General features: G+C 53.6%; 4 protein-coding genes across 15 annotated transcripts; 2 read left to right on the forward strand and 2 right to left on the reverse strand.

The window, feature by feature from the left end:
- On the reverse strand, positions 1-1697 carry HIGD2A (HIG1 hypoxia inducible domain family member 2A). 2 transcript variants are annotated; one of them, XM_043553075.1, is made up of 2 exons: positions 1559-1697; positions 1-333 (listed from the first exon to the last, which is right to left on the reverse strand). In XM_043553075.1, exons 1-2 carry the CDS (start codon positions 1695-1697, stop codon positions 200-202), a joined length of 273 nt encoding a protein of 90 aa, XP_043409010.1. In that variant the 3' UTR covers positions 1-199. The 2 variants fall into 2 exon arrangements, with proteins under 2 accessions (XP_043409010.1, XP_037763647.1); XM_037907719.2 differs by having other exon boundaries at positions 1-383.
- An 82-nt stretch (positions 1698-1779) lies between these two features.
- On the forward strand, positions 1780-6134 carry NOP16 (NOP16 nucleolar protein). The gene is made up of 5 exons (XM_037907718.2): positions 1780-2105; positions 2829-2943; positions 3744-3813; positions 5094-5200; positions 5646-6134. The coding sequence occupies exons 1-5, from the start codon at positions 1999-2001 to the stop codon at positions 5787-5789; spliced, it is 543 nt and encodes a 180-aa protein (XP_037763646.1). The 5' UTR covers positions 1780-1998; the 3' UTR covers positions 5790-6134.
- Positions 6135-6549: 415 nt separating this feature from the next.
- On the reverse strand, positions 6550-12904 carry ARL10 (ADP ribosylation factor like GTPase 10). Of its 3 annotated transcripts, none has more exons than XM_037907715.2 (4): positions 11915-12904; positions 10394-10562; positions 9776-9951; positions 6550-8920 (listed from the first exon to the last, which is right to left on the reverse strand). In XM_037907715.2, the coding sequence occupies exons 1-4, from the start codon at positions 12065-12067 to the stop codon at positions 8744-8746; spliced, it is 675 nt and encodes a 224-aa protein (XP_037763643.1). In that variant the 5' UTR covers positions 12068-12904; the 3' UTR covers positions 6550-8743. The 3 variants fall into 3 exon arrangements, with proteins under 3 accessions (XP_037763643.1, XP_043409008.1, XP_043409007.1); XM_043553073.1 differs by lacking the exon at positions 11915-12904 and adding an exon at positions 11343-11874; XM_043553072.1 differs by lacking the exon at positions 9776-9951 and having other exon boundaries at positions 10394-10618.
- A 482-nt stretch (positions 12905-13386) lies between these two features.
- On the forward strand, positions 13387-26425 carry KIAA1191 (KIAA1191 ortholog). 9 transcript variants are annotated; one of them, XM_037907707.2, is made up of 8 exons: positions 13387-13572; positions 14184-14289; positions 17022-17212; positions 18874-19000; positions 20532-20656; positions 22945-23051; positions 23473-23621; positions 24424-26425. In XM_037907707.2, the coding sequence occupies exons 2-8, from the start codon at positions 14262-14264 to the stop codon at positions 24630-24632; spliced, it is 936 nt and encodes a 311-aa protein (XP_037763635.1). In that variant the 5' UTR covers positions 13387-13572; positions 14184-14261; the 3' UTR covers positions 24633-26425. The 9 variants fall into 9 exon arrangements, with proteins under 9 accessions (XP_037763635.1, XP_043409005.1, XP_037763636.1 ...); XM_043553070.1 differs by having other exon boundaries at positions 13394-13572; positions 24427-26425; XM_037907708.2 differs by having other exon boundaries at positions 13398-13572; positions 14210-14289.
- Positions 26426-27650: the final 1225 nt, after the last annotated feature.

Consider the following 27650-nt stretch of genomic DNA (forward strand, 5'->3'; position numbering starts at 1 on the left):
TTTTAGGTTGAATCACTCAGGTGTATTAGCTGCATTTCCAGAACTCTAGAACCCCGTAGGATCTTTAATAATTGCTCCACCACCACCATTGAGCTGGTCCCCCAGCAAGATGAGAGCTGCACTCACTCTCTCCAGGGCCAAAGGGTCCATTTCTACAACACGAAGCACAGGTTGCTTGTTCACTCCTGGAGGCTGCAGCTCATCGCCAGCCTGACCTTACTTCTGAGCTTTCATTGCTGTGGCCACCACCCCCACCATGATGGCAGCAATGGTGAAGCCCTGAGCCAGGATACGGGCCCGCATCATCAGCTGGGACTGGCGGGTATTGCCTTTCTGGAAGCAAATGAGTCCATAGGTCAGAGCCCCTGCAGTGGAGAGGCAGCCTGCAGAGAGGGACAATACTGGGAGGTTAGTGGGGGGTGGTGGCTGAGATCTGAGGGGCAGGGTTCAGGGCCCCCCCTGTGGGTCACCCCTAACTCTCTCCACCCCTTTCCCCAAACCTCAATGTCTCCTCCCTCCCCACCCCATTTCTCCTGCTTCACCTCCCTCTCCCTGCCCGCGTGGTTAGTAGGCAGGAGGGGGACACCCCAAGGGCTCTCCCTGGGTTATGTCCCATTTCCTGAGCATCCCCAAACCCTTCCAGTTCCTCCTACTTGTCCCAGTTGCTTCTCACATCATCCCTGCCCCCCCAGGCCCCTAACTCCCCCATCCCCACAGACTCCTAGCTCCCCACTCCCCTCAGATATGCCCCCACACTCCAACAGGCACCCAGGCCCCTAGCTCCCCCCATGCCACACCCTCCCCCCGACCACTAACTCCCACTGTGCCCCCCAGACCTCCCCCCAAAGCCCCAGCTCCCCACTCCCTCCAGACCCACCCCCCTAGCTCCCAAATCCCCCAGGCCCACCCCCTCGCTCCCCAGACCCCGAGCTCCCCCCCAGACCCCTAGCTCCCAAATCCCCCAGGCCCACCCCCCCACTCCCCCTGGCCCCTCACTCCCCCATCCCCACAGACTCGTAGCTCCCCGCTCCCCCCAGACCCACCCCCTCGCTCCCCCCATGTCACACCCTCCCCCCGGCCATTAACTCCCAATGTGCCCCCCAGACCCCCCCCCAAGGCCCTAGCTCCCCACTCCCCCCAGACCCACCCCGTCGCTCCCCAGGCCCCTAGCTCCCCCCCAGGCCTCTAGCTCCCAAATCCCCCAGGCCCACCCCCTCGCTCCCCAGACCCCTAGCTCCCCCCATATCACACCCTCCCCCCGACCACTAACTCCCACTGTGCCCCCCAGACCCCCCCAAGGCCCTAGCTCCCCACTCCCCCCAGACCCACCCCGTCGCTCCCCAGGCCCCTAGCTCCCCCCCAGGCCTCTAGCTCCCAAATCCCCCAGGCCCACCCCCCCGCTCCCCAGACCCCTAGCTCCCAAATCCCCCAGGCCCACCCCTAACTCCCCCATCCCCACAGACTCCTCGCTCCCCACTCCCCCCAGACCCACCCCCTCGTTCCCCAGGCCCCTCGCTCCCCAGACCCCCAACTCCCCGTCCCCCGGGCCCCCACTCACCGATAGGCACCAGCGGGTTCTCGCGAGTCTTGCGCAGGAACTTCTCCCGGAACCCCTCCCGATGCAGGGGGGTGGGGAGGAAGCCCTCGATAAGGGGGGGGCTGCTGGGGTCAAAGGGCGGCGGGGAGCTCTGAGCCATGGTCACCACTCCCGCGAGCAGCACAGGAAGGTGACTGCCCCGGACCCTCCTCAGCCACCGTACTTAGAACGGAAGTCAATGGCTGCCGTAGGACTACACATCCCAGCAGGCCTTGCGGCTCCAGCCGTTCGTGTTAGCGCAAGGCCTGCTGGGATATATAGTCCACAGCGGACCGGGCCCTAGGGAAGGTCCTAGGGAAGCCCTGACAGTAGAACTACATTTCCCATCGCGCCCAGCGCCCGGCCCGCCCCGGCGGCCCTGGGGTCTCTGACTGCAGCCGCGTGAGCTCGCAGCCGCCGCGATGCCGAAAGCCAAAGGGAAAAACCGGCGCCAAAAGTTCGGCTACAGCGTCAACCGCAAGCGGCTGAACCGGCAGAGCCGCAAGCGGGCGGCGCCGCGTATCGAATGGTGAGCGGGCCGGGCGGGGGGGGGCTGGAGGGGAGCGGAGCGGAGCGGAGCGGGCCGGGCCGGGCGGGGGGGGCTGGAGGGGGGGGGAGCGGGCCGGGCGGGGGGGCCGGGGAGAGGGGAGCGGGCCGGGCGGGGGGGCCGGAGGGGAGCGGGCCGGGCTGGGCGGGGGGGCCGGGGAGGGGGGAGCGGGCCGGGCTGGGCGGGGGGGCCGGGGAGGGGGGAGCTGGGCGGGGGGGCCGGGGAGGGGGGAGCGGGCCGGGCTGGGCTGGAGCGGGCCGGGCTGGGCCGGGGAAGGGGGAGCGGGCCGGGCCGAGGGGAGGAGGAGGGAGCGGGCTGGGCGGGGGGGGGAGCGGGGGGATCTGGACCGGGGGGATCTGGACCGGGGGGAGGGGGTGGGCCCATGCAGGGGGGCAGAGTGGGCAGTATCCTGGGCTCCATCACTGGTTAGGCCGTGCAGTGGGTCGCGGGGACGCTGGGCCCCTCAGGACAGCCCCCCTACTAGGGTGCGAGCCACCCCATAAAGGGGTTACAGCTACTGCAGGAGTATTAAAGACCCTGCGCCGGGGGGTCTGCCCTGGCTGCTGCGGGGGGTGGAAGTGGGGGGGGTTCCTGAGGCCAGACACAGGTGGTGGGAACAGGGCTCTTGCGGCAGGGATGGGCCATCAGCTGGTGTGGTGTTGGGTGTGAAATGGCCACTTTCCTCCCTCTTTTGTCTCTGGCCAGCTCCCACATCAGACATGCGTGGGACAGAACCAAATCCGTGTCTCGGAACCTGGCTGAAATGGGGCTGGCTGCAGACCCCAACAAGGCGATTCCCATCCGGAAAAAGCAGCTACCGGTAAGTACAGCATAAGAGCAACACATTTCTCCCAAGAGGCTAAACCCCAGGGACCAAGAGGGGGCCCAAAGCGTGGAAATGAACATAAGGGAAAAATCAGCTGGGTTATCTGGCAACACTCCCCAACCTGGATGGGTGACAATTCTCCAAGGGCACTGATGGATGCCCAGTCGCAATAGGAGACCCCTAACTAGACTGGACAACGTGAAAACGTGTCCTGCCTTGGTCTTTGGGGTGTGGACCCAGTGTGGTCTGCCATCTTGATTCTTTCTCGAGAGTGTGTGTGTGTGTGTGTGTGTGTGTGTGTGTGAAGGGCCAGAAGTGGCAATGCAGGGAGCATTTACGCGCATGTGCAAGGAGTTGTTGAGTCTTTTACTTGGGGATTCATTAGCCAGGGGCAGTGGGGTTAGCCTGGAGACACTTCACTTGGATCAGAGGGACAGAAAGCAGTGACCAGTCCCCCTCTTTGTTAAAACACATGCTGTCAGGCCAAACTTGGCCTTAGCAAATATTGTCACAGTGGGCTTGTGATCAAGAACCTGAAAGCAACCATGTTCACAAGGCATTTCTCTCAACATGGACAGTGACTCTAGGCCGGCCAGCCAGCATAAGAAGTGAATGGTAAATGAGGCTTTTTGAACTCCGAGGTGGTTGTAGTTACATGACTAAGAAATCTGTTTAAGCCAGTCAGTGGTGCAAGGGCTGGATGGGGAAGGAACAGCCTCCAAAGCCATGTGTGAATGCATGAGCCCCAGGTGAATGGAGTTTTCTTGAGCGGTCTCATCTCCCATTCAATGCAGGTGATGGAAATGGAGGTTGATGGCCAAGACAAAGGGAAGAGAGTTGTGCGGAAGCCTTACGTCCTGGACGGTTGGTACCACCCTCCTCTGGTTCTAAGAGTGCTTGCTTTGCTGGCCACTGCGGCTTCTGGGCACTGCAGTTCCCACTGTGCTCATTTCATGCGAACGAGGTGCAGCTCTTAGGCTCCTGGGTGGGTTGGTAACTTGGGTATTTGCTGTTGCAGTATGCACCCTTCAGCCAAGGATTACGGATCCCTACTATGCCATGATTCTGGTATTTATTCTTATGGTGCTGCTGCTTTGCCACAGATGTCGGGAATGGCTTTAGAACTCTCTTCTTGTGGGGGCAGCCAGCAGAGGGAGCTCATGTAGCCAATAACCCCTGTCCTAGAGCTGAGCTACCACTGGTTCATGTTCTCTGCTTTGTGCCCTAGGTGAGGATCTGTCTGATGGATTCCACTTCCTCTCCCCACTCCTCTGTGCCCTGGCTTGGTTCCTTCCCACCAGAGAGAGCTCTGCTCCTCTGATTGTTTATAGAGATCCACTGATCTCTGGTGCTTTTTGCAACTAGGAAACTAAGAGGCAAAGCCCGTTGGCTTCTTGTCATATCAAAAAGGGGGTGGGTGAAAGCTGGTTTCTGTCGCAGGACTACAAGCCCACAGGAGCATCCTGGAAAGCTGCCTGCAGCAGCAGCCCCTCCCCTCCGAGCAGGAGACTTAGTAGCGTGTGGCTGTGAGTTGGGAGGTAACAGTTGCGCCTAGTGTAATGCAGACTGTTAAGGAGACTCTGTCCCATACTGATGTGTGAGCTGAACATTGGCCCTGCTGGGTTTCAGGATTCATTAGCCCCTGAACGTCACCATCTTAAGCCCTCGAAGTGTCTGGTCTGGCGAAAGTGTCAAAGGCCCTTAATTTGCACTGCCAGCTTCTGTCCCGGGCTTGGGATTTAATTGCTCCATCTGATCCCCCCGCCAGGGCATATCTTGAATGTTGTCTCTTCATGACAACCCCACTCCCGCCTGCTCTCATATCTGAGCTCTGGAGCTGGCCATTGCGCTGATGAGACACACATGTCACATGTGGTAGAAGGCCTTGAGTCTGGGAACTTCCAATGTGTGTTCTCTGCTCTAACCCACTGAGCTGCAGTGCCACAGGTTACTAGGTGTTGGTGTGTCTACCCCCACGAATGGGGAGTGGTCATTAATGCTGGACGTGTCCCTGAGAGGGACCAGCCATTGCCAGTGATGCATGGCTCAGTCTCGTTTCCACAGATACCAGGTTCAATCTCTGGAAGCATCAGGGCTCCTTAGAACCATGCAGTGTTTCTATCTCTTTGTCTTGCGATGCCTAGAGCTGGAGTATGAGGCCAGCCTCCCGGAGAAGAAGTCGGAGACACTCTCCAGAGACCTTATCGACTATGTGCAGTACATGATACGGAACCATGGCGAGAACTACAAGGTGGGTGGTCCCTGCCTTTGCCAGGTGAGGGTCGGAGGACATGTCTGGGAGCTTCTGCCTCAGTGCTTGTGGCCACTGGGAGAGAGACAGCGCAATCCTGTCACAGCATCTTCTTAGCCATTGGGGGGGCACCAAGAAGCAGCCAGAGATGTTCCGTGCCTGGAGCCTGCCTCCTCCTGTCTGGCTGCTCTGTCAGGGAAGTGGCTCTTTGAATTTCCTGGTTTGCATCTGAGTCACCTTTAGGGTGCATGAAACCTCACCCAGCCTCTAACCACACCTGCCTGTGAGTGGAGTTGAGTGGGCGGCTCAAGGTGCCAACCCTGTGCTGCGTGCAGCCAGCCGCAGAGGTGCTTGTTCTTGGGCTGTGGGGGTCTCCTGGATAACTGCTCCATCCAGCCCCCAGCGAGGCAGCTTCCCTGACTCCGTCCCCTCTCCCCACCCCCAGGACATGGCTCGTGACGAGAAGAACTACTACCAGGACACGCCCAAGCAGATCAAGAGGAAGATCGGTGTGTATAAGCGCTTCTACCCTGAGGAGTTCCAGGCTTTCACTGCATCCCTGCAGCAGGTCAAGATGGACCAACAGTAACTGCCCCCACCCTGCCCTGTTGGACTCACCTGCAACGGCAGGTCTTGTGCCGCCACTCCAGGCAAACAAGGGAAGATTGACTCTGCCTGCTGGTGCCCTTTCACCATGTGCAGGCTGGGGCCCACTGAACTAGATGTAGGTTCTGGTGGGCCAGGAAGGATCCGCCCTCCATGGGGAGATGGTGGGACTGAGCATGCGCGAGAACGGGCTCCTCCGTGTAGCTCTGCAGGCCCTAAGGCCACTGGGGAGATGGCCACTGCCTCACCATAGTGGGGGCGAAGGGAAGAGACCATCTCTTGTGTCCTGCAGCTCTTAGTTACAATAAATCAGACTCTTCCAAACCAGCATGAATACGCCCGAGTGCAGCTCGCTCAAGGGCTTCAGCTCCTCCCTGCACTGTGCAGAGCTGGGGTGGCCCCGGCACCGACCCAAGGAAGTCTTCATTCTGGGAACTGCTCTGGCTCTTCACGGGTGGTGCAAGTCACCTGGCTGGGAGGTGCTGTGGCCCCCTGCCCAATGCAGCCATGGGGCTGGATTGTTCAGTCCCCACAAAAAGTCCACAGGGTTTTGCTGCTGGCTGCTTCAGAACAGCAGCCCTGGGACTGGGAGGAGAGGCTGGCAGGGTACTGCCTTTCCCCAGCGCTACACGTTCACCGGCAGGGACTCACGCTTGCCCTTATCTCTACCAGAGTGCTACCCAGGCCTCAGTGGGTGAGGAGCCAGATTAGTGAGTGGGGTACCCAAAAGAGCCACAGTCGTGTGAATTCATCGTTCCATTTACTATTGTACTAGTCATATTTAAACAGTGTGACGGGGAAATATTTAGTTTGTATAGATTATTCTCACAGCAAAATGGCTGACCAAGTATTTTTATCAACCACAATTGGTTAATACAGTAAAAGCAGCCTGACTGGTTAATGAAATCAGTGTTTTCATAGCAGGAGCAGCAAAGAGCCACTTGTTGTTCCCCTGCCTCAGGCTGAATGTCACTGGCCCTAGAGAATGCCTGCCCCTCCCAGGGGCTTTTCCGTGGTACTGCACGGAGGGACTTACTGCACAAGGCTCAGGCTTATCCCCTTGGTAACAGAGCAGCTGCCAGCCCTGAGTGCTACTGACCCTGAAGGCTCTGCTCACTCAGCCTGCACAAGATCCCCCTGCCTGTGTCCTTCTGCAATTCCAGCCCTGGGGTTGGCAGCAGCAAATGGCCTGAATGCATTAAAGTAGCGCTGCACCAGTGCTGGGGGGCCCTGTAGCTCCTCTGCCCGCACCCTGCCTCGTCTCCTAACACAAGGAGAGGGGAAGGAATGGGGGTAGCAGGAAGCAGAGCAACTACTTGGCTTGGGGAAGAGTTGCTCCCCAAGGAGCACCTAAAGAGCTCTAGAAAACACCCCTCTCCCCTTCTACACCCATCTCCTGCTGAGCATGGGGCAGGCAGACCAACCTACCCTTGGCCTCTTCCACACCCAGGCTGTGATTACAAGCCAGGGAAGCACCTGGCCCTTAGGCAGCTGGAGACAGGAATGGGCAGGTGCACCCTTCCTGTGTAACAGCAGGCACCTGCCCCTCCTTTGTCTCCCAGCAAGGCACCTCTCACTCCCACTTGCTTCTCAAGGACTCCGAGCCCATGCTCTGGCAGGGCTCTCTGCCCCACTTCTGGGGCTGCTCAGGAATGCTTCAGCCACGGCTGCTGGGGGTGATTTACTCTCCCAGTGGAGCTTTGCTCCAGACACAGCATATGGACCCAGTACAGGCCTGTAGGAGCCTCAACTGCCTTTCCTCACCGTGGGTGGGTGTGAGTGCAGGGATGTACCTGTACCAACTGCAGACTTTTGCTTGGAGGCTGGACTGGCACCAGCACCTCTGTCTATTAGGCACCTACCCCATCTGTCCCTGCAGGCCGGACGGCTTGGGCAGCAACTGACTCCAGGAGCTTCCCCCTTTCCTGGGGGTTAGCAGCACAGGTGTCCCCTCACTGTGGCTCCGGTACCTGTCGTGGCTCACAGCCATGGGAGACACCTGCCTGCAAAGCTTTTTAAAGGGAAGGGAAGAGTCCCTGTGAGGCAGGGGAGAAAAGCTGCCCCAACTGGACTCTCCCCAGCCTCCGCCCGCAACTGTCCCTCCATGGGCAGAAGCTACCCTGGCTAGCCAGCTCCAATGAGCAGAGCAAGACAAAAATGCCACCTCCTCCCGTTGCCAGCAGAGGGGCCAGTCTCACCCCGAGAACGTGGGCTCCCCTGCATGGCCAGACTGGCCCATTCCCAGCAGCAGTACATGTAAAGAGCCGCTGTCTCTTTGCAACTGCGAGCAGACAGGAGTGGGGCCCGGGGAGACTCCTCCCTAGCAGAGGGCAGTAACTGGCCACGGGACAGCATGGTACCAGCAGCCCCATTAACCCCACTGCAGGAGCCCTGGCCCCATGAGGGATTCTGCTCCCTTCGCACCATGGAAAGACAATTGCTGCCTGCCAGAGAAGAGCCTCATTGCAGGAGCTCCTATGGCCCCTCCTCTGCCCCATCTCCTGCCCTCCCTGTGCCAGGAAGCACCCAGGGGGCCTGCCTACGTATCCTTCATTTAGATTTGTCAATTTAAGTGTCACTGGGGGGCTTGAGGATATTGTGTGTAAACATCACTGTGCCCCAGCTAGAGATGGGAGACTCCGTCCGTGAGCTGCATGGGGACAAAGGCTGTTCTCCCATCTCACCAGAGATCCATGACTGGGCTGGGCCGCTGCGTCCTGAGGGCAGCGTGCATAGATCCCAAGGGGGTGTAACTGCACAGCATCTCCCCAGGGGAGCATAGAGAACCCGATGGGGGATAGCAGCATGGCAGTAGAGCGGCTCTGGCCCCTGACAGTGCAGAGCCAGCAGTCTCCAGTCCAGCACCTCAGTTCCAGGCAAAGACCAGCAGCAGCAGGGTCAGTCCAACCTGCCCGTCTCTAGAGCGTGAAGAACACTTCAGAGCTGGGAGAGCAGTTCCACCAGTAGACTCTTCACACGCCGGATGCTGGTGGCAGTGGCCAGCGCAGCGTGAGTGGCGCTCGTGGGCAGCAGGAAGAATTCCCTCTGTCCATTCAGCGTGTGCAGGGCCAGCTCCTGGTGCAGCTCAGCTATGCTCAGGGCATCACCCTTGTCCTAGGAGAAACCAGGAGCAGCTGGGTTTGAATGGTGTCACTCAGCTCCTTAACCAACCTGCAAAGCCACCATCTGCCTTAACCCATGCAGCTCCCCTTCCAACAGGGCTCAGCCAGGGCAGGGTGGGGCAGGGCAGGGCAGGGCGGGGCAGGGCCCTGCATGGATGGAGCTGCCAGGGCTCATGCCCATTCATTGTGGGAAAGGTGGCCCCAGAAAGTGATGAGTCTGCACTTGGGCATAGCTTCAGAGCCCAAGAACTGGAAGGGATCCCTGCAGCGTAGGGGGAGCCGGACTGTGATGCTCAGAGGGCTGCAGATTAGGTGAGCCTCAGCCCCCCTTTTGGAATTGAGGTCATTTACATTGTTATTCTTCCCCTGGAAACCACAATTTAACCGTGGTGCCAGCTAGAACGCCGGAGATCTGAGTTATATGCTTGAACTAAATTCTGTTCTATACGTGTTCTTATATGACGCTGAGCACCGGGATTTCCTCTGTCCTGGGCGTGTCTCATCCTCGCCCAAGGGGCAGAGTGTGTGCAGGAGAAGGGGTTGTTGAGGATTTTCTATATGCAGTGCGTGCCCGCGCACACACACACGTGCGTTAGCAAAGACGAGGCCAACGAAAGGTGCCCTTCACTTTCTATTCTACGTTGGGTTTTTATACCCCCTCATCGCTGCAGTACTGGAGCGCTGTCTGAGCAGAGAGGAGGAGGTTTGTGAGGGTTCTTCATGTGTCCCCTTTTGGGCCCAAGCAGCCCTGCCTTAGGGGTCTGAAAATCCTTTGCTACAACTGCCTTGTCCCTGGCCAGCCAGAGCCTTACAAGTGCCCAGAGGGACGAGATGCTGAGATTCTGACCTGTTTGTTGGCCAGGACGACCAAGGGCAACCGAGGATCCTCAGCCAGCAGCCAATGCAGCTCCTGTCGAGCTGTAGGGAGGCGTGGCCCGTCTGAAGAGTCCACTACGAACACCAGCACGTGGGCCTGACTCAGGTAGTGGTTCCAGTAAAATCGCAAGTTCTGGCTGCCACCGACTGAGATATAAAGAGCCAGAAATCATCTATGCAGCCAGCCCAGGAATGGGGGGTGGGGGCGTCAGGGGTGCATTTCCGAAGCCCTGCACCCCAGGCTTAAACTGGGAAGAAGACATGGGAAACGGGGGTGTGTGCGTGTGAAGATTTGTTAAATGTGTTTCCTGGGGGCATCAGGAAGGAGACAAAACTCCCTCCTGCAGTGGGGGAGAAGCAGTGCAGAGGGGCCTAGGCACCTCTAACCAAACTGAGAGGCACTTACTTACACAAGTGCTCTAGCAGCTGGTGACCAGACATGCATGGAGTCGAAGGTAATTCCTGGGCAGGCTAGCTCGGAGCATGGATTCTCCAGGTGGGCCAGCCCTGCGGACTAGTTTAAAAGCTCCCCGCTCTGTGGCAAGAGGTCGGCCCTGGCCCTACCAAGGGAGGCCAGGGCCAGACTTACGCTCCAGCAGGTCGATCTGGAAGCCTTCTGCGTACACTTGGACTGAGTTGAAGCCCTGGGTGGGTGCTGTGCGGTCCTTGGCTGCCTCACTGGAGATGTAGTGGAGAACGCTGCTCTTCCCAGCTCCCTCCAGGCCCAGCACCAGGACCTGCCGCATGGAGAAATCCAGCTGCCAGGAGAGCAAGGGACTGGAATTAGAGCAGTGGAGTGGCTGATGCAGGGACCCTGGAAAGGGAAGGGCGTTCTCTCAGGTACTGAAGGAGGTGCTGCCTGGGCCAAGCACAAGCAAAGCAAGTGGCCACATGGTGCCCCATGTCCCCTGCAAGAACCACAATTCCACGTCAGCCCACCCCCTGCCCGCATCTCCCTGCGCAGGGCCCAGTGCTGCCCACTGGCAGCTTGGAGCCCTGCAGGTGTAACCCCTGGGGGCCACAGGTTATGGCAGGGGAGGACAACCAGCTTTATGCCTGGGGTCTAGCAAAGGACTTCCTGACACAGGTCCCTCACTGAAGAGGTGGAGAGCAAGGGGGTATACCCACAACTTCAAATTGCAGTCTCCAGGTGAAGTGCCTTCCTCTCCCTGCCCCAGTATGTGCCTTGTGGGCTTGCCCTGACCTGGCACAACCTGGGGGCTCTAAGCCATTTCCATAACTGGAGGGGCGGGGACTGGGAGGAGGGGAGTTGCTGCAGTGGGGCAGGCAGAGGGGGGCTGATGCCAGCCTATAGCAACATCCGGCTGCCACATCCAGGAAGCAGCCCAACTCTCCAGGGGAGGAGGTATCCCAGGCTGCTCTGTAGTTCACCTTTTGAATGCCAGGACCAAAATGCCAGCGTGTGGGGAGCAGGGCAGGCACCCAGGGGGCGGGAAACCCGGGTGGAAACAGGTGCCGTGTAAAGCCCTGCATGGTGGAGCTCGAAGAGGGGACACCACATCCACTCCCTGACTCACCTTAGCTGGCCACCCAGCTTGTCTGAGTTGGGGGGGTACAATACAAAAAATTGGGGGGCACATGACCCCCCCGCCCGCATCATCTCTGGACGGAAAAATGACAGAAACAACTGGAAGGGGGCACACATATGCTTGCTTGCCCCAGAGCTAAAATGCCGGGGGGGACTCTGTTGGCTGCAGATAGGGCTGGGTGCAGGGCCGGGCGGGGGGGGCTACATGGAGAACTCCGTGTGGAGGGCAGGGCCCCCTTGGGCTCCCACCGCGTGGCTAGTAAGGCCTCACCCAGCCCTGGGGAGCGCAGTCCCTGACCAGGCCCAGCCAGAGCTGCTGGCTCCTGGGGGAGAAGGGAGGTGCCCCCAGCCCTGGCAGCAAGGCGCAGGGCTTGGCACCCCGCTGCCAGGGAGCCCAGCGCCGCCCCTGCCCCCCGGGGAGGAAACGGGGGGGGGGGGGAGAGACCTGCCGGTGCTTCTGGCAGGGAATGGGGCGGGGGTCTCCAGCCACGTGCGCGGCCCGGGTCCCAGAGCCCGCCCCCGCCCCGCCGGGGTCCGGCCGCGGAGCGCCCCCGGCTTTACCTGCCCCGCGGCCGGCGGCGGCCCCCAGCGCGCCCCCCAGCGGCCGCCGCCGGGGAAGTACGTTCTCCAGGCGATGAAGAGCAGCGAGCCCAGGGCGGCCACGGCGGCGCCCAGCGCCAGGCTCAGGTGTCCGAAGGCGCCGGGAGGAGCCATGGGGGCCCGGGCGGGGCTGGCGAGCCCCGGCCGCCCGCAGGGCGAGAGCCCCCGCCGGCCCGGGGCGCCCGGCTCCCCGCTGCGCGCGGCTGGGCCGCCAGCCGGGCTCTCAAAGGGGCCGCGCCGCTCTGCCCCCGTCGCGCGTGGGCGGGGAGGCGGCGGGCGAGGTGGTTCCTCTTCCTGTTCGGAGGCCAGGCGGGCCGGCTGCGATACCGCGGCTGCCGTGGGCAGGGCCGCCGGCCGCGAGTGGGGCTCGCCCACGCGGGAGGGGCTCGCTGTGCCTGGAGGCGCCGCGGCTGCCAGGGGCGGGTCAGCGCCGCCAGGAGCCTTGGGCTGCCCGCGCGGGCTAGTCGCGGCCACACTCAGACGAGCTCTGGCCCTCAGCGGGGGCTCCCCCCCCACGCGTGCTGGCGGCTGTTGCGGGGCGCTGCTCCTCGGGTCGTGCTTCTCAGCTCCCCCCGGCGCTGCACTTTGTCCTGCTCGTGCCACGCCGGGGCCCACCGCGGTGACCGGTCTCCGGGGCGGAGAGGCCCGTGGCCGCTGCTGCCGCACCGTGGAGCACCCGCTCCAGTACCGCCGGGGGCGGGCGGCAAGTGGAGCCAGGCCCAGGCCCTCGGTTAAACAGCGGGAGTCCCAGCCGCCCGGACAGCCGCGTTTGCTCTGCTCCCAGCGCCGCCGGCGAGCCAGCCACGAGCGGACCGGCTGGGCAGGATCCGCCCTTACGCGGGGCCCGAGCCTCGCTGCTTCCTGCGCGCGTTGTGGCCGCTTCTGCGCAGCGTTTGCTGGCCCCGGGCGGAGCCCGGATGCGGGAGGAGACGGAGCCCGGGTCTGACAAGTGCTGGGTCACGCGTGGGCCGCTCCCACGTTCCCCAACGGCGCGGCCTTAGGAAAGACCCCAGAGCTCTTCCTTCCCCTCGCTCCGCGGTTCTCAGCCTTTTGGCAGCGGCAGCCCGCGAAACACATTCACGGGGGGGCGCGGAAGCCCTTGGAAAGCGGCGCCACCGTCTGCAGACCCCCAGGGCTGCCCGGAGCGGAAGGGTGTGCTAGGCCCCCGTCCATCGCGCGTGGGACCACGCACGGGCGGTCGGCCCTTAGCCCGGGCACTGCAGGGCATTAGAGCGAGGGGCGGGCCCAGGCGGCCCGGGGCGAGCGGAGTCTGCTCCTGCGGAGCCCTCAAGCCACGTGCGTGGGCCACGCAGCGCGAGCCCTTTGGCCACAGGGCGGAGAACTACGATTCCCAGCGTGCCTCACGGCGGCCCGCGGCCTCCATCTTGCAACCGGCGTCACCGAAGTATCGCGGGACTGTAGCCCTCTATATGCTCCGCCCCCTCTCCCCGTCGCCGTCGTTGCTGCGCTGGGGCGGAGGGGGAGGCTCGGTCGGGCCCGCGCCATGGAGCCTGCGAGCCGCCCTGCCCCGCGCCCCGCCGCGGGCGGCCTCCGCCTCCTCCGGCTGCTGGGCGGGCCGCGGCCCCGGCGGGCCTGTTAGCGGCGGGCGGGGAGCCCAGGTACCGGGGGCGGGGGGGCCGGACGGGGGGGCCGCGGGTCGGGGAGGGGGCCCGGGGGCTGTGGGGCGGGAGCGGGCGGGCGGGCCCGGGAGGGGGGCTGTGGAGCGGGAGGGGGGAGGGGCGGCCGGGGGGGTTTGGGGGGCCGGGAGGGAGCCCGGGGGCTGTGGGGCGGGAGGGGTTGCCGGGGGGCCGGCGGGAGGGGGGGCCGCGGGCGGGCCCGGCCGCGCAGACCCGGGGTCTCTGGGCCCCAGCCTGTCACGCGTGGGCCGCGGGCGGGCCCCTCTGCTCCGCGCCCTGCTCCCCGGGGGCCGCGGCTGAGTTGCCCGACGGGGGCGGGAGCGGGGGCCGCGGCTGAGTTGCCCGGCGGGAGCTGGGGGCGGTGGCGCTGCTGGCGCGCGCGGCCTCTCGGCTTTCCGGGCAGGCGGGTGGCCGTGGGCGCAGGGCGGGTCACACGCCTCCCCCGGGGGGGTTGCGGCCTGGCTGGAATACTCTAGGCCAGACCCGTTGTCATCCTGCAGCCCCCCAGCCCAGCCTTCCCGTGGGCACTTCGAGTTCGTGTTTCATAAGATGGTCTCGGCTCATATTTACTGTAGCCTTGGTGCCTTTTGCAGATAAAAACATTCTCTGGATTTATCAGGTAACGGGAATCGGCTCTGGATTTCCATATAGAGGAACATCTGGATTACATCATGGCTTCAAGACAACCAGATATTCCTGGTAAAACTAATTCTTTCCGGTAAATTTTAGTCTAGTCACCTACGTGATTGTTAATTGTGAGAAGACATGTTTTTATGTAGGCTCTCTAGTCTGGATCAGGTGTATAGCCTGGTTAGGGTATTTGGTGTCCAGTTGAGGCTAGTGTGTCAGCTTTTAAATAGTGCCACTGTATCAGTGCTCCTCCCAGTGAATTATTTATATTGTGTCAGGGCCTCACGGTGCCAGGTGCTGTACAAATACATCTGAAAGACTGTATCCTGAAGACCTTAGGCTGAAAACCACTGGTTTAGACCCTATTTACCATTGTGGGCTGCATATGCAGCTCTTTGTGTTATGTGGGCCAAATCCACACAATATGTATGCTACCAGTATGGCCCTGAGGATGACTTGGGCCGCAGCTGTGGGTTGAGAACCACTGGTTTAAACTATTCTAGTTAGTGATTGCCTCAGTCATGACACTACTGATAGTCACATGACTGCTTTTGTCAGAGTTGGTTGCTGTTAATGTGACAGGACAATTCATTAGCGAAGTCTAGAGAATTTGTCATACTCCTGCTATGCAGAAGAAGGTGTGAAAGATGCAGTGGGGAGGTGTTAGGAGTGATGTCCTCCCTAGTATGTGCCTTTTGTGCTCTCCAAGCTGGGATATCTAGCTCTGGTGCAGCCTCCTTCTCACCCCACAGCTGCTGGAACTTATATTCAGTGCTTTCCATAGACCCTGCTAGGGGCCCTATCACTTAAAGCCATCCAGAGACTGATGTTAATGTTCCTTCCCCACCCCACCATTGTTTAATCAGGGAAGATTTGTGAGTAGATTTGTGGAGACCTGACAAAGTGTTGCATGTTTTCGCTTCACCTGAGGGTCTGAAAATAGCAGCTTGATTGTTTGGCACTAATTTATGGGAATACCTGATCACATAAATAGATCTTGTAAGAATGCATGCTACTTGCAAACTCTTTTTTGGTAGAACAGCCTTCCAAAATATGTAAATAAAATCAGATCCTGAATTTCAACAGTGCTGTTGGATTGCACAAATAAACTCCTAACTGTATGCATCTGATGAAGTGGGTTTTAGCCCACAAAAGCTTATGCCCAAATAAATTTTAGTCTATAAGGTGCCACAAGGACTCCTCATTGTTTTTGCTGATACAGACTAACACGGCTACCACTCGGAGGCCTGTCACTTTAGAACTATTATTGGTTTAGCCACAGACAAAGTTGTCAGTCTTAATCTCTCAACTCCTGGATTGTTTAGAAAATTGAGCTGCTTTTTTACCCAAATCAGACTTCGTGCTCCTGTTCAATGGCAGTCTTACCACATAGATTTTCTCTAGTCATTGATGAACTTTGCGTTTTAGCCCACGATATATGTAACTGCTTAACAGATTGCTATGTAGGGTGATGTAGCTTGAAGTACTGCTGTTAACTGTGACTGACAGATGTGAAGCAGTAGTTATGGATAACTTACTTTGTGATTAAAGTGTCATATCTAATCTGATAGTTTGGAGTGAGGCTAGTAAAACAAAAACAGCTCCTAGAATTTTGCAGAGGCTGTATAATTCTGACTAGAGTGTTGTCACGGAGTCCCCGGGCAACGTTCTGGAACTGCTCCCTACAAAGCCAGTCAGGACTCTGAGGAAGTCTCCTTTCTGGGAGCAGATTGTCTGCAGGACACACAGCTCACACAACTTCCACCTTCCTGGGTCTGACCTTGGAGCATTCAGCATCCTGTGCCCCTCCCTGTGCTTCCCACAGCGAGTCCGCCCAGGCAGGTCTCCTGGGGAAGCCAGAGGGTCCTGCCCCCCAACGCCGCAGTCAGACGTGACTCTCAGCCAGCCGGTAAAACAGAAGGTTTATTAGACGACAGGAACCTGGTCTAACACAGAGCTTGTAGGTGCAGAGAACAGGACCCCTCAGCTGGGTCCATTTTGGGGGGCAGTGAGCCAGACAACCCCATCTGCACTTCACTCCATGTCCTCAGCCAGCCCCAAACTGAAAGTCTCTCCAGCCCCGCCTCCTCTGGGCTTTGTGGGCCAGGAGATCACTGGATTCCTTTGTTCTCCAACCCTTTAGCTCTCACCTTGCAGGGGGGAAGGGCCAGACCATCAGTTGCCAGGAAACAGGGTGTCGGCCATTCTCTGTGTCCAGACCCCTGCCCACACCTGCCCCCTAGGGCTCTGCAACGATCATACACCCTTATCCCACCCCCTAGAGACTTAAGAACTGCTTAGGGGAAACTGAGGCACCCCCACACTATTCAGAGGAAACATTAAGAACAGTCCCGCTTTGTCACAAGTGTCTTATAGAGGAGTATTGCAGCTTATGTCTCCTCAGTCTTGCAAGCACAGGCACTCCTCCAGCAAGTTCTAAAAATAGGGTTGTTTTTTTCCCACGTAGAAACCTGTTCTTCCAAAATAGTGAAACTTGTACTAAGGATGAACTTCTTTAGCAACCACATAAAAATATCCCCAAGGTAACTGCCCATTAAAAGTCCCTTCTTAGACCACAGACTTTACTGGTCGTTTGGGTAGCTGCTTAAGACAAACTCCATAACAGGTGCTTCCAGCACCAATCTCATTTTGGGTGTGGGTTTTACTGTTGTGAGCTGTACCATGTCTCTGAAAAGTTAATAGATTCTTAAAGACTCAGTGTTTTTAACCAGTACAGAGATAATCCCGTTTGATATGTCCAAGATGCATCCCACTGTGAAAGCTGCCATCTTTGTTCTTAGCTATTGAGCATGGCTCTGGAGGGCTTCTAGGAAAGATGTCTTTGCCTATTGGAATGCATCGTCGGGCATTCAGTTATGATGATGCCCTGGAGGATACAGCACCGATGACTCCTCCCCCTTCAGATATGTGCTCCAATGTCCTGTGGAAACAGCCAGTCATCCCAGAGCGCAAGTACCAGGAGCTTTCAAAGGTATGCACTCTAGAATGGGTGAGGAGAAGGCAGGGAGGTGTCTGCTGGATTCTAATTGGATGAAAACCAGGAACTCTTCTGGATTAAGCAAATGACTACTACTTTAAGGTGACCTGCAGAGGTGGATCAAAACTGGGAGTGTTTTGATCAAGGACAACTTCCTGATACTTTGACATTAGAAATGTAGTTCTTGTGCCGCTTGTGAGTCTGACTGGAGGAGTGGTTAAATATCACAAGAGCGAAAGCTCTCCAACTGAGAAGGAGGGACCTTAAGTCAGCGTTGGCCAAGATTCATCGTAGCACTCTGACTAAACACTCAGGACTAACACAGACCTCCTTTCTCTAAAATGTCAACTTCAACAAGCCTACCCCTTAAACTCAATACATATCTTCTGAAACCTCCAGCAAAGCCAGAGCTGACATTCCTGCCTCCCCCCCGCCCCCCACCTCTCCTTTTCTTTGGGTGCTGGTAGGGAAATAACTTTTCAGGCTTTCTTTCATCAGAAAGAAACAAAGGCATAACTCCAATTGCTTACATTTTTTAAAGGCATCCTGCAAACTCTGAAGAGTATGAGTATGTCCTCTGTGATTCTGTCCACTTAAGCAAATGCATAGTGTCTGGTGACCATAGAATGAATATGCTCCAAGAACTTGTCTAAATGAGAAACTTGTGTGGGTGTTAAGATGTAAATTTAAACTGATACAGTTAAATCAGTGCAAAAGGCGTGTGTCTGCTCTTTGCGTGTAAGAGCAGCTTATTTGGTTAACTAGCTCTATTAGGATCAGGTTTAATTAAACTGAAGCAAGTCACACTTATGCTGAAATTCGTGTCCATGCAGTCATTTGAACTGGCTTAACTGTATCTGCTTAAACTGGTTTTTATTCTGCCAGTGGAACTTCCTTGTGAAGTTGTCTTAGGTTGGACATTGGTGTAAAAAAATCAGTGCCCAGCACTGAAGACTATTCCCCTCTGTTCAAGCTGCAAGAATTGTTTGTCACTTCAAAAGGTGCTTTCATTTTATAAAGTAATGAATTAGAATCCAGCAGACACAGTCCCCAGAGTCTAGTTAAGAGTGGCAAAACTTTGGGTATAAGCTACCTGACTAAGTTTAGAATGTCTTAAAACCAGTATAAAGTATTGGAGTAGGGCCTAGAGTAATAACATTAAAGTTTGAGCTCCATGACTTATATGTGGGTCTGATCTCTCTAACTAGGATGTTGGCTAGCAACTTTAGTGCCATCTATCAAAGAATCTCCTTTCATGGAGAAAGACCTGCCACATGTTTTGGTCAGATTGGGCCCTGAGTGGAAAGAGAAGTGGTTGGTTCTAGTTTCCTCCCCAGTGACCTTTACCATTCTGACTAACAACCTGCTGGCTGTGAGCCCAGTGCCTTCCAAATCCATGTAAGAATGAGTGCCTGTTGTCAGTAGATAACAGGAATGTCCTAATCATGAAGGACACTAAAATGTCCATTTCCTTAAGAACATTGAAGTGCCAATTATGATTAGTCTTAACTCTTAAGCAATGCAAGTTGACTTTTTTGCTTAACTGGTTATGTGTTGGTTAAAGCCCTGTTGTGATGAGAATTCAGGGAAGGTGTGTAATGCTCAAGAGGTAACTTTCCCTTTGTCTTAAACTGTACCCCACTTCCTCTGCACAGGTTGAGGAAGGGGAGACTAGCATGTATCCACCTGTCATAACCCCCTCATCTTCCACTGAAAGTGTGAACAAGGTCCCAGTGGTGAAGGCCAAGGCCACTCATATCATCATGAATTCTCTCATTACAAGTAAGAACTCTGATGTATTTGTAGTAGGCTACTTAATAGATATGGGAGTGGGGTATGTGCTGAGATCACATGCAAGTCTATGGTCCATTTGACCAGATTTCATGGCCTAATTCTTCAGCCAGCCTCAAAACCATATAGACCTAATTTGTGTAGGCTAAAACAATTTTTGTGCACTTGAGGGGGCCTCACAAGCTTTGTAGGTGCACTAATGGAAAAATGCAGGAAACTCTGCCCTAAATCAAGTGCTGGATGAATAAATCTGAAACTCTGTAAACTTTCTTTCTAATGTTGGAACTGGGTTGGTGATGGAGGTGTGGAGAAATTGTTTTTTTACAATTAATGTCTGCTGCAGTGTTTTATAGTCTTATTTTTGTTACAAGGATCATGGGAGCAGGTGCTGCCAGCTGTCACTTGTTTGCTTATTAGCTCATTCTGTTTAACCAGTAAGTGATCTTAAATTGTACCAGAGCGAAAGGGAGGATTGACCCCTCAAACTAATAAGTACTTAAGTATAACTCACTGGCTTCATGCATTCATGGGCAGCAGTGTGGCTGTCTTGAACATGAAGAGAACTTTGTGCTTTTAACAATGAGGCTTTAGAATGAGACTGGGTCTGTAGTGCAGTAAGATCTGTTCCATCCTTATGAGTAGATGCTAACCACAAGGGTGTAACTGTCACTGGATCTTACTTTATTGCTGCCTGGCTAGCTAAAGCTCAAACGTTAATATTCAAGCAGTACTTCCAGCCCTGTTGGGTTTGTCTTAGCACAGCGTTCTGGAAGCTCACAAAGAGCACGTTGCAGTTGTCTTTGAAGCTCTTTTATAGAAAGCTGGCAGACCTGAGCATCTTGCTAAAAGCAAGTCTTACAAAAACGTCAGCAGTGAGGAACCTAGTTCTAGCTGAAGTGTAGCTTCTGTACTGCTTTAGTGATGGACTGGCATTCTGCAGGAAACTATCAAGTTCTCAAACAGTTCTTTCCATCACTTAAGACTTTACCAGTAGTTATAAATAAGAATTAAAACCTTCAAAAACCACTAACATTTTTGACAAACTTTTCTGAAAGACTGCTACAGTAGCCGTTCAGAACACCTGAGTCTGAAGTAAAGAACTGGCAGCAATACTTGTGTATATGGAGTTTGGATGCATTGGGATTATTCTAAGTGGTTATCTTAACTGCCTGGGGTTTTAGAAATATTCTAATTCAGGAGCAACGCTAGCTTTCACCCTTCTGGCTGAGATGTGCTTGTGACAAGCCCTGTGATTTGGGAGCAGTCTTATTGCAGAGTTCCGAGTTGTTGTTCTGTTTACTTAGAACCCTAATGACTAACATGTCTTTCTGATCTGTTGAATTAGAAATTGTATCCCTCTAACGTGTTTGTCACATTCGATCTCTGTGCTGACTCATCACAATGCTAAATTCTGGATCATGGAAACCCAGTTTCTCGTGCTGCCTCTGTGTTTCCCAGAACTGCATACAGGCATCCGTGTTTTCCACTGGTTTGTGTGAATGTCTCATCTCGTTCATTCTAGAGCAGACTCAGGAGAGCATTCAGCGCTTTGAACAGCAGGCAGGGCTAAGAGATGCTGGATACACTCCCCACAAGGGCCTCACGGCTGAGGAGACAAAGTACCACCGTGTGGCTGAGGCACTCCATGTAAGACATTTGTCTCGTCCTCTGCTTTGGCTTTCTTGTAGTTTGTGTGCCGCTTTACCTCTGCGGGACTCAAATGGCCCCTAGAATTCGGGAAGGGTTCATGGAACTGTGTTGGGGCTCACTCTCGCTGTTTGTAGCTGTCTGTAGAACTCTGTATTGGTAACAATGGCCGGATTTTTCTATTTAAATAGCCTGTCTTGGCTTTGTTTCGTAAGTCGTGCATTTCACTAGCGTTGCAATGACTAGGGACAGTCTGTGGCGTCCCCAAAATTTAACTCTCAGATTCTAGTAGGTTAGTCTTTAGTATGTAAATAGATGTAACTGTCTGTTTCAGTATCACTCAAATCACAATCAATTGTGAATCCTTCTTTTCAGTGCAGCGATCCACCCTGAATATAAATTACCCTTTAAAATTGTAAATTTCTGTGGACCTGTCTGAGGCTGGACATGCCATCCTGCCATGGCACTGCATGTGTTCAAAGGGATGTTAATACTTCTTAAAATACATGAATAAAGCTTCAGGGTGGGAATACAACTATCACCAATTCTGGCTTTCCCAGATAACTCAGTTCTGCTTCCTGTCTTTGTGCAGACTCCTCAGCTACCTCCATTTCTGTTGCTCTCCTGGGCATGTAAGAGACAAGCTGTCTTCCAGCAGTAACTCAGGGCTGCTCCACTACCTGCCTCTCTCCTTCTGAAAACATGAGTTTTAGCTGCTCTAACTACTTTGTTGCTTGCTTCCCTGTCCCCTCCAGAAAAGAAGCCAGCAGGCTCCATTCCCCTAGGCAGTCTCTACTTTGTAAGGGAACAGATCATTGGTTTATTACATTACTGAGATGCTTGTTAATGTTGAAATGTGTAAAAGGTGAGCAGTTTCATCAGCTGAAGTGCATGATTTGCAGAACTCCTTCCTGCAACAGTTCACTTTAGTAATCTTGAACTTCTCCTGTAATATTTTTCTTCAGATATCATGGGCAAATAGAGTAGAAAATACTCCCCTCCCCAATATAGGATTAGAGATGTCTGTAGTGTCTGATAGTTCTCCTTCACAGTTACTAACGTGGAATGTCACACTCTGCCTCAGGGATGCAGAGGCTGGCAGATAAAACTTACGTAACTGTGTAGTCATTCTGGGCTGAATGCATTTCTGCTTCTCTTACAAAGCACTGAATTTACTCCTCTCCTGTAGTCTTGGCTTCAGTGTGTTTGACTGTTAGACTGAACTATCAAACTTCATTACACCAAAAGTCAAGAATGCAATAGATGTGAGTGCAGCTTTTCTCTGAGAAGTGACTCTTCAAAAACAAACCACTCTGATCTCATTTTCCACTTCCATATGAAGCCTGCTCAGCTTACAAATAAAGATATGTTTGCTGCCACGGCAATTAAACAACCTGGGAAATCCAATCAAACTGTCAGTCACCATTAATATTGTGGTGTATTCCAGCTGTAGAATTGTCTGTTTTATACATGCCAGAATAGAACACAGGTAACTCTTAGATGTATTGACTCTACGGTGCTCATAAAAGTAAAGCAGTAGCAGTCTGTCTCCCTGTGGTATCCAAGCTGTCATAGAATCAGATGAGGGGAAAATTCCTGAGTCCCTCTTCAAACCATGACTGCCCTCAAAGATCACTTTGTGCTGTCTGGAAGGACTTGAAATAATCTGGTTGGTGTGCACAGGGTCACTGACATGTCTCTTGTTTGCATAGGCAGGAAAGCATTTTGAATCCTAATGCTGACATGGCTTACAAATATTAAACCATGATAACCCATTTAGAGGTAGTAACTAGATGAGTTAAATGCGTGAGGCCACCTGGGTCTTGTGGCACCTAGCCATGACAGTGCTATTAGGATACAGATGTTAATAGTTCTCTGGATGAACTAGCTTCACTGCAGATTCAGACTACCTCTTCCTTGTAAATGCCAATCAAGATCCTAACAATGCACTAACAGAGGACAGTATGAATCTAAAGAGTGTATAACTTCGAACTGTTACCATTGGCTGCCTTTAGGCTGGAGTAGATAAATCAAGACCTTATTCCAGAAATGCTCTGGTAGCAAAACTATGACAGTCTGAAATGGGGAGCTCTTACTCTGTTGAATACACTTTAACAGGCACTCTTGCGTGCAGACCTTGTAACACACTAAGCTATAACTCCTGTTATACTATTCCATCAATTAAAGGGGAAGTGGCATGCTCATGCTGAAACCGGCTATTCTTTACTCCTAACCTTCTTGTTGAAAGGTTTATATTGATTTTGTTTTCCTCTTGCCCTTTCTAACAGAAGTTAAAGATGCAAAGTGGAGAGATGGCCAAAGACGACAAACAGACATCTTCCACTCAATCCACTCCAAGCAGCACCCCCCACTCTTCTCCCAAACAGAAACACAGGTACACTCCCACATAGGGCAGTCCCTTGCCTCCCAGGAGGAGTTGGTTTCCTTCAGGCCACTTAAAATCAGAGTTGCAACAGATAACTTTCCTGGCCAGCACTGGAGAACTCAAATATCTTATTGAAGGGGTGGAGTTCAGAGCTTCCCCTGGATTCTCTGTAGGAATATTCAGTTCTGAATGTTCAGACTGACTAGATTAGTATGAGAGCTTCTAGAACTCCTTGTGGGTGCAAATTCTTTCTACTGGGGGTGGGCAGACATGTACATATCCATGGATATAGGGAAATGGCTTTCAAGCAAAAGGCCTATTCATGCTTGCTTTGGGAATGGATGCTTCTGGTGGTCCCATGGTGAGAAAGACTAAACTCATGTTTCTCCTTCCAGTTGTTACATACTCCAAAATTATTCTTTTCCTCCAGGGGTTGGTTTAGTCAGGGATCCTCCAGTTCTATCACTGGCTCGGACTTGGTCCCCATGGATTCCGATGGTGGGGACAGAGACAGAATATCCTCTGAAAAATGGAGCCTTTTTGGACCCAGAGCTGTCCAGAAATCCACTAATGACCCAGGTATGTGCCCTCTAGGAGGAGAACCCTTCTCAAAAGCTGCCAGAGGTAGCGGGAGATGACAGTGCAAACACTTAATTCAGAGAGTGGTTCACATGGATGACTTGTAACTGTGCACCAGTGTTGCCGTTACTACCCCTAACTCTAACTATTCAGTGAAAACTAGCACAAAGTGGCCATAAATAGATTTTTCATACAAACTCGGCTGTGTTATGTAACGGCCTCACAGCCTTTATTTGTAACTGCACCTTGTGTTGCCCAAGTCTTTTCTCAGTGTCTAAAACTAGAGCATCTTGTGGATGTGCCAATGGAAACAGACAAATGGCAGGTGGCCACTGTTCTCTTTAGTAACAGTATTGACACTTCTGCAGCCTCTCCTTGATGGCAGGGGTTGTGCTTAAGATCTGTGTGGAAGGTAGCCTGTCAAATATATGGGACCACACCTGTCAGCAGCTAGTTTTGAAATTGTCATCTCTGCTTCTTACATACCAAGAAGAAGCTATCTATAGGTGTGACTGTCTGTGCTGCCCTCCCAGAGGTTTGGTACACTTCTGCATGGATCTGTGAGGAACATGCACTGTAGGGCACTAGCTACACTCCAGGGGAGCTGGGAGGGAGAACAAAGTGAAATGATTCTTCTGTGTGCGCCTTACATACATCAAGGCAAGACCTTAACGTTCAGTTTTAAAAGCAGCTTCCTTATGTTGCAGACCTTGATATGTGAATGTTCTGTAAAACCTGAGTGAACTGTTCAATATTTGACTCTTTCCTGTTGCTTATCTGCTGTAACAACTTCTTCCCTCAGCGGCCTTTACCATCCAGTCCTATAAGGGTGCCCAGAAGCCATCCCCAATGGAGCTGATCCGTGCCCAGGCCACCAGGATGGCAGAGGACCCAGCTACCTTCAAACCACCCAAGATGGACATTCCTGTTATGGAGGGAAAGAAACAGTCGGCACGGTCCCATAACCTCAAACCCCGGGATATGAATGTGCTCACTCCCACGGGATTCTAGGAATATTGTTGCCTCCAAGGAAGGATGTTCTTGGTGTCCTCATAATGGATTAAAGGGTGGTTTTTGGGTATGCTTCCCCATCCCACTCTCCTGCACAGTTACCTTCGAAAGTCCATCTTTCTTCCACGTCAGAGCACCAACGAGACAGAAACAAGATCTGGAAAACAACTGTCACTGCTTCTGTAGTGCAGCCTGAATCTCCTGGTTTTTTTAGAAAGTTTCTGTAATAGCACCAAGTCCATATAAACCGTCCTGTATCAGTTGCAGTCCTATTTATCTGTACAGCAAGATTCCACTGGGAGATGTGCACTGCTCTAGAACCTGAAAATCATCACCTTCTTGGGAGGCCTCTTCCTGAGCATCATGCTGTGCTGAGGGCTGTCCTGCCCAGTTATGTTCTAGGCTTCTACTTCTCCTCTGCTCAGTGCCCTGGTCAAGTCGCCAGAAGGACAACATGCTTCTCTCTAGGATCTAGACAACACCAACAGCCGGTGGCCTTGTGCTAGAGACCAAACACCTCCAGCCAAGCCTGTCAAGAACTGGAGCATTCACTGAGGTTCTCTATCAAGATTCCCTTACATAACCATCTAGCTCCCCTGCTCTGCAATGTCTGCTTATAGTAGTTCCACATCTAGTGTTTGTTTCTTTTTGGGTTTCTTTGTTTAAAGGGTAATTGAGCCATGAACAGTGACCATTCTAAAGATCGGCCCTTAGTGTTAAATTCTGTTGTGCAGTTCTGTACTGGTGCTTGGTGGCAGGGGGGAAACCTTGACTTCTGCTGTCAAAGGGCTTCATTTTCCAGTGGGCCCAGAGAAGGAAATGACCAGAGCTAGTGTGGCTTGAACGAAACCCTTCATTTTCTTCTCAGATCTTTGCATGGTGACACCATTCTGCTGCTTTCAGTGGGGAGCACAAATGGAACTCCAGTTGATGTGGCACTTTCTCTAGGGCTTTGTTTTGGAGTTCTAGTTGTATCTTGTAAGAGGTATGTGTGGAAGGGATGTAGCAGTTAGAGAAAGGGACGTGGACAGTCCCTCTTATGTAGGATCTTTATTTCTCAACATCAGATTCATGCTTGCAGGCATTGAGGGGGACTGAGGGAGAATTTAATCTTAAACATTCCTCCTGTGCTCTGGTAAGACTTAATATTTTTCTTAGCCTAGATTTATACACATTCCTGGGGGACAGTCAACACGCACCTTCATGTCTCTTCCTCCACAGAAGTGGGGAAGAAACTTCTAAGCAGCCTCTAATTCACCAAGCAATGGAAGGAGGCTTAGTGTGAAATCTCCATACTTGCCCTGCGGCAAACTGGTCACTCCAGAGTCTTTAGATTCTTTGACAGGTACTGGCCTGGACTGTCCTTTCCGTAGTGGTCACCGTAGCAGTCAGATGGCATGTAAGGCCCAATCTTGTTGCAGCCAGTGTTAAAAGCCTCTTATAGTGAAATGTCTTTCCTTGGAGCTCCACGGAGAGGCTATGTCCTGACCACACTGCAGTGGTTAGCTCGTGTCCCCCTCTTTGAAGAACGTGGTTTGTAGCACAGCTTCATTTTAGACTTCCTCACTAATGGCAACACCTGTCACATGTGTTGCATTGATAGCACCAAGGACTCCTTCCCTTGTAATCAGTTGTCATTATGGATTGGAAGTGTGTGTGATCAGTGGTAATCGGACTTCTTTGGCTTCCATTAATTTATTTGTGCTGTTTGTGCTCATGTCCTTTTTTTTTTTTTCTTTTTTCTTTTAAATGTGCCTACCTGTTACAAGAGAATAAAAGCCCTTGTGAATGGAGACCTGTGGTGGGTCTTGCAGCAGCACAGCAGGTAAAGTGCCGAAAGGAAATAGGAACACACCTGAACCCCAACCGGGCGCTCCGCTCCTTGCTGAGTAACTCATTAACTCGTCTGTGTCTGATCTGTGACATGTAGGCACAAGTTCGGTCACAGTAGCATCATTTTTCTTTTTTTCTTTTTTCGCATTGCAGAGTCCATTGCTGTGTACTATCCTTTCTTGGAAGGAAGATAGTGGTGCGTAGTCTGGGCCCGAAGGGAGGGGGTGCTGCTATTTCAGAACTTACTGAATAGAAGTGCTCATGAAACCAGAGCCAATGGAAAGTCATTGGTGGGGGATTTCCTCACGTTCTTAAGCTGTATTTGGATGATGTGCAGCTCCCAGGCAGGTAAATGGTCATTTTCCGCATGCCTGGGGAATAATGTGGCCCTCACAATTTCAGTAAGTGTAGCCAACCTCCTGGGAAATATGCTAGATGGTTATCTAAGGCTATAAAACAGTTTGTGTGGCAGCAGTGCGGTACACATGTAACCGTGCCTCTCTCATCTAGCTTTGACTGTTTTTTTTTTTTTTTCTTTTAAAAAGGAAACACTGAAGCATGTGGCTTGATGCCACTGCAGTACCCTGCCCTCCACAGCTAACAGGGTACATTGTTCAGTATGCAGTTAGCTGTGTGCATAGACAACATTCCTTGAGTAGCATTCACTTTGAACTGAATATTACACTTTGAAGAGGTACAATGAAGTTTATAATTGTAATTGAACAGTTAGAACTTGATGAAATCAAACCCTGTTTTCAGCAGGGTCTTTGCTATAGCTCTTTCACCCTGTTGATGTGAATTCTACTCCCAATAGCTTTGCTGCTGTGGCTGTTGGATTCCCAAGGTATTTTTAATCTGGGAGCAGGGAGCAAAGAAAGAATTGCAAAAAGAAACCGCTTTTCTTCTACTCAGATAGTTGAGCCGTTTGTGCTAGCTTCTTCCAGCTCATCACCTCTAGGCAGAGACCAAAGCTGGGAAATGTCACCTGAAAGACCAACTTCCAAGTTCTGGAGAAGGGGCATGCGTGTGCTTGCTGCTGCTCTTAAACAAATGTGCCTCCCACCTCGAGTAACCACGTACTCATCATTAGAAAATGCTTTTGGTGTACTCTCCTGGAAGAGCAGCACTCTACCCCCTCTCCCCCATGTTTATTTCCTAGTACTGTTGACACATTCATTGTCTCTG

Source organism: Chelonia mydas, chromosome 8 (assembly GCF_015237465.2).
Source record: "Chelonia mydas isolate rCheMyd1 chromosome 8, rCheMyd1.pri.v2, whole genome shotgun sequence".
Taxonomy (NCBI): Eukaryota; Metazoa; Chordata; order Testudines; family Cheloniidae; genus Chelonia; species Chelonia mydas.